The sequence below is a fragment of the Haematobia irritans genome, chromosome 3 (genome assembly GCF_050003625.1).
Source record: "Haematobia irritans isolate KBUSLIRL chromosome 3, ASM5000362v1, whole genome shotgun sequence".
In the NCBI taxonomy this organism is placed as follows: Eukaryota; Metazoa; Arthropoda; class Insecta; order Diptera; family Muscidae; genus Haematobia; species Haematobia irritans.
In genome coordinates this window covers 84,400,433-84,406,354 of record NC_134399.1, presented here as the reverse complement: position 1 = coordinate 84,406,354, position 5,922 = coordinate 84,400,433, and the positions used below count along the sequence as shown (strand labels likewise).

At 31.1% G+C, this 5,922-nt stretch overlaps 1 protein-coding gene across 1 annotated transcript; it reads right to left on the bottom strand.

Moving 5' to 3' along the window:
• Nucleotides 1-1,029: 1,029 nt before the first annotated feature.
• fd19B (forkhead domain 19B) lies at nucleotides 1,030-2,072 on the bottom strand. Its single transcript, XM_075302224.1, has one exon. It carries the CDS (start codon nucleotides 1,996-1,998, stop codon nucleotides 1,210-1,212), a length of 789 nt encoding a protein of 262 aa, XP_075158339.1. The 5' UTR covers nucleotides 1,999-2,072; the 3' UTR covers nucleotides 1,030-1,209.
• Between the last annotated feature and the right edge of the window lie 3,850 nt (nucleotides 2,073-5,922).

Here is a 5,922-nt window from a genome sequence, read left to right as displayed (position 1 = left end):
ACAATTAACAAAACTTTTCTTTCCTGATCGGTTAACTGTTTTTTCAATGTAAAGATTTTGCAATTAAATGCGCCCAGCAAACAAAGCGTCGCCAAAAAGTAATGAAAATGTTCTTTTTGGATCCGGAAGTGGAGCAAAATTGACGCAGAAGCGATGAATTTAACATGGGCTTGTCATAGGACGGAAGTCCTCCATTTCAACACCCGTTGCACTGGATTTGCATCACTTCTTTAGGTGTGATCCGAATTCAATGTTTTGGGTGTAGGTTAGGTTAGGTTAGGTGGCAGCCTGATGTATCAGGCTCACTTAGACTATTCAGTCTATTGTGATACCATATTGGTGAACTTCTCTCTTATCACTGTGTGCTGCCCGATTCCATGATAAGCTCAATGACAAGGGACCTCCTTTTTATAGCCGAGTCCGAACGGCGTTCCACATTGCAGTGAAACCACTTAGAGAAGCTTTGAAACCCTCAGAAATGTCACCAGCATTACTGAGGTGGGATAATCCACCGCTGAAAAACTTTTTGGTGTTCGGTCGAAGCAGGAATCGAACCCACGACCTTGTGTATGCAAGGCGGGCATGCTAACCATTGCACCATTGTGGCTTGGGTGTAAATTAAAAAATTCGGTGGTATTTTGTCAAATAAATAATTTTTATAATTTTTCATAATTTTTAATGGATTCTAAACGGAAACGTTTGACCTTAAATATTTTCAAAAATTCACAAGAATTTCCTGGGTAGTTAAAATAAAGAACATCATTGGGAGTGCATCTTCTGAAAGTGCTTTTAAAGTTATGCCTTTGGAAGAACTTCCTGGGACATCTCAAGCATTTTTGATTTGGAATGGGTTTCAAGTTTATTTTCACTTTCTCTAATTAGATCTTTTGCGAATGCGCAAACATTCCCACATAATAAAAAAACCAAAATTTTATCTTATTTTTATATTTATTATTATTAATAACTACTTAAAACTTAAACAAATTTACATAATTCCTAATGACAAGTTTACTTTGACTTAATTAAGCGCGTTCTACGCATTTCTTTTGCAAGAGGACATTGTTTCTAGATCACTTTCAGGGGTTGCGAGGTAGTCGTCGGAATGAACTTAAACTCAAGGTCAGACATAAATACTTGGCCACTTTGTAGCCTTGGGAATATATGGTTATTTAAATTCCTCCTCATTTTTTGGCATTTTGCAACACCGATTTACATGGGCATAGCACCTTGCTGCATCATATATTGTTGATGATAGTGTATTTGTTGGATTTGTTGCTGTTGTCTCTGATAGGTGGACCAGGCTTGTTGTTCTCTTTGACTTTGTATTAAAGCGGTTTGTTGGGCCAAGCGTATTTCCTCAGGTGTAGGGAAGTATACAGCATTGGGTGTATAATGATGGGCATAAGCCATAGCATTTGTCATAGATTGATGATAGGGATGATGACCACCATAGGGTGAACCATAGTGCATAGCAGCTTTGGAACGCATAGCTCCAGCGCCAAAGGAACGACCCATCATGGCATTGTTGTTGCGTCTTAAACGTCCAGTCGTTTCACCAATTGTCAAATCTTCGGCAGAGGGATCCAAGGCCCAATAGTGACCTCGACCAGGATCATCTAAGGCTCGGGGTACCCGTACAAAGCAAGGATTCAAACTAAGATTGTGGCGTATGGAATTTTGCCAAACACTTTTGTTCTTTTGATAGTAGGCAAAGTTATCGGCTATCCATTCGCATATGCCACTGAGTGTTAGACGTTTTTCGGGACTACTTCTAATGGCCATAACGATTAAGGCACTGTACGTATAGGCTGGTTTGGCATCAGGTGATTTGCTGCTGGTCGATGAACCATCATCGCTGGATAATTCCTCAGATGATTGTGAGCCAGTGGGGCTAATGGGTGAATTGGGGATATATGATGTTTCAATATCCTCATAGCAGGCTTTTTTATCCGATAGCAGAGAGCGAATTGAGAAGTTAGACTGGAATACAGGAGCCATGTTTGTTGTGTTGCTTAAATTTAATTTGTCGTAGTAGGTTTTTGTCGTTTCGTTGTTCGTATATGGATGTGTGTTCACTAGGATAGCTGAGCTGTGACTGATACCCTTTCACTCCTTCTCGCAAGTACTTATAGTACTGTGCAAGCCATGGACAAATTCCTAAAATTTACAAATGTTTCTAATCAACGGATATAGGCATTTAATTCGCTGATTTGTTTGACATTCTCCAAATCTATAAGCAAAGAGCTCATGAGTGTGCGCGAGCTCTATCACAGTCGTGGGATTAATGAATCCAATGTCTTAACTCTGACAATTCTGGAAGCTAGCTTAGATTAAGAACAAGAACCAAGGAGTGAAGGGAGACCTCTTTATCAAATCCACAAACGTGGCCCACAATCCGCCTTCCTTTGTGCCTGTCTTTGAGTACCTGCCTGCATGTGGGCTATTTGCTAGGGGAATTTCTTCACCCTTTGATCGCTCAGATCAATGAAAGCCACAGGATTCATTCATTGATCCCATAGTCGATCCAATTTTAGCCATGCTAATGTGCTTGTGTTTGTGTCTTCGCGCATACACGAAAGTTATTGTCCTCTGACAAAGCTACCTGATGGCCCGCACATTTGATATTTTTGTTAATTTGCCAAATTATTAAATCCGGTTCCTTTAATCAGATTTCAACTCTTTCCGTTTTAATCTTTGGCAAAATATTTTTGTTCTCACTTTATCCTGTTTTAATCAGGTACCAGGAATTACTTATGTTGATGTTGAAGAACTGATGACTATGAGAAAGGGTTAAACACTTTAACAAATGTCTGTCCACCACTGTTCTTGAGGGAGTTTACAGTATTTTCGATGGAAAATTTACCAGGCCTTTTGGATGTCACATGAAAATCCCCTGGTGATTTGACCATAACAAGGACAATCGAACTAATGTGGACTAATTTAAGAGTTTTGCTTCAAAATTATTTTGTTTTGTTTGACATATTTAGCACAACAATGGTCTTCCTGGGAAGTTTGCAATGCAGATCATACGTCTATGCAAGAAAGGGTTAACAAGCATCATTCGGCAGTAACCCTTTTGTTTTGTATGCAAAACTGTAGTGTTGTAGCATTTATTAGTTATTAACGCCAACGCAGAGTCTAAATAGGAAGTAAAATTTGTTTCCTTGCAAAAATGTTAGTCTAAGAATTTATGGGACAAAAATTTATATTCGTATTAAAGGACAAAATATGCTAAAATTTAACTAAGGATAATCACAGCTGATTTAATGGAGCACAGTTTGACTTTAACTGTTTGTTAAAAGAAAGTAAATTGCAGATATATTCGTGTGGCCTAATATTAACTGAAAACCCGAAATTCATCGCACGCTGCATGAAAGTGGCTCTGTGGGTATTTTGGCCTATTCCTGAGGAAGCGCAATCTTAATATTGCTTTTCCAAAAATCAATGTATTGAGATGCGGAGATTTCCATGGCCATTGAAGCGAGGGACTTCCATTTTAAGATACTGTTGGTGGTGTCCATGGTCTGCGGCAGAAATGGTTGTCTTCCCAGAACTTCAATACTTTCTTTAAGCCTTTTTCCCGATAACAAAAATATGGTGGATGGTATGGTGGAGGGTGTAAAAAAATGTTTAAAAAATTGTCTATAAAATAAAATATTGACAAAATTATCTATAAATATAAAATTTTGACAAAATTTTCTATAAAAAAAAATTTTGACAAAATTTTGTATAGAAATAAAATTTTGACAAAATTATCTATAAAAATAAAATGTTGACAAAATTTTCCATAGAAATAAAATTTTGACAAAATTTAAATAAACTTTTTACAAAATTTTCTATAAAAATAAAATTTTGACAACATTTTCTATAGAAACAAAATTTTGACAAAATTTTCTATAGAAATAAAATTTTTACAAAATTTTCTATAGAAATAAAATTTTGAAAAAATCATTTATAATATAAAATTTTCTATAAAAATACAATTTTTACAAAATTTTCCATAGAAATAAAATTTTGACAAAATTTTCTATAAACATAAAATGTTTACAAAATTTTCTATAGAAATAAAATGTTGACAAAATTTTCTATAAAAATAAAATTTTGACAAAATTTTCTATAAAAATAAAATTTTGACAATTTTTTTATAGAAATATAATTTTGATAAAAGTTTCTATAGAAAAAAAATTTTGACAAAATTTTCTATAAAAATAAAATTTTTACAAAATTTTCTATAAAAATAAAATTTTGACAAAATTTTTCCATAAAAATAAAATTTTGACAAAATTTTCTATAGAAATAAAATTTTTACAAAATTTCCAATAGAAATAAAAGTTTGACAAAATTGTCTATAAAAATAAAATTTTGACAAAATTTTCTATAGAAATAAAATTTTTACAAAATTTCCAATAGAAATAAAATTTTTACAAAATTTTCTATAAAAATAAAATTTTGACAAAATTGTCTATAAAAGTAAAATTTTGACAAAATTTTCTATAGAAATAAAATTTTTACAAAATTTCCAATAGAAATAAAATTTTTACAAAATTTTCTATAACAATAAAATTGGGACAAAATTTTCCATAAAAATAAAATTTTGACAAAATTTTCTATAGGAATGAAATTTTAACAAAATTGTCTATAAAAATAAAATTTTAACAAAATTTTCTATAGAAATAAAATTTCGACAAAATTTTCTATAGAAATAAAAATTTGACAAAATTATCTATAAAATAAAATTTTGACCAAATTTTCCATAGAAATAAAATTTTAAGAAAATTTTCTATAGAAATATAATTTTGACAAAAGTTTCTATAGAAATAAAATTTTGACAAAATTTTCTATAAAAATAAAATTTGACAAAAATTTCTATAAAAATAAAATTTTGACAAAATTTTCTATAGAAATAAAATTTTTACAAAATTTCCAATAGAAATAAAAGTTTGACAAAATTGTCTACAAAAAAATTGAGACAAAATTTTCTATAAATATAAAATATTGACAATATTATCTATAAAAATAAAATTTGTACACAATTTTCTATAAAAATAAAATTTTGACAAAATTGTCTATAAAAATAAAATTTTGACAAAATTTTCTATAGAAATAAAATTTTTACAAAATTTTCTATAAAAATAAAATTTTGACAAAATTTTCTATAGAAATAAAATTTTTACAAAATTTCCAATAGAAATAAAATTTTTACAAAATTTTCTATAAAAATAAAATTGAGACAATATTTTCCATAAAAATAAAATTTTGACAAATTGTTCTATAGAAAAACAATTTTAACAAAATTTTCTATAGAAATAAAATTTTAACAAAATTTTCCATAAAAATAAAATTTTAACAAAATTTTCTATAAAAATAAAATTTTGACAAAATTGTCTATAAAAATAAAATTTTTAAAAAATTTCCAATAGAAATAGAATTTTTACAAAATTTAAATAACATTTAAATTTTAGTAGATTATTTTTGGCATGAGTGGCAACCATGCATGGAAACCGGAATTTTTATCCGATTTGTTATACCCTCCACCATAGGATGAGGGGGTATATTAACTTTGTCATTCCGTTTGTAACACTTCGAAATATTGCTCTAAGACCCCATAAAGTATATATATTCTGGGTCGTGGTGAAATTCTGAGTCGATCTGAGCATGTACGTCCGTCTGTTGAAATCACGCAAACTTCCGAACGAAAAAAGCTATCGACTTGAAACTTTGCACAAGTAGTTGTTATTGATGTAGGTCGGATGGTATTGCTAATGGGCCATATCGGTGCACTTTTACGTATAGCCCCCATATAAACGGACCCTCAGATTTGGCTTGCGGAGCCTCTAAGAGAAGCACATTTCATCCGATCCGGCTGAAATTTGGTACATGGTGTTAGTATATTGTCTCTAACAACCATGCAAAAATTGGTCG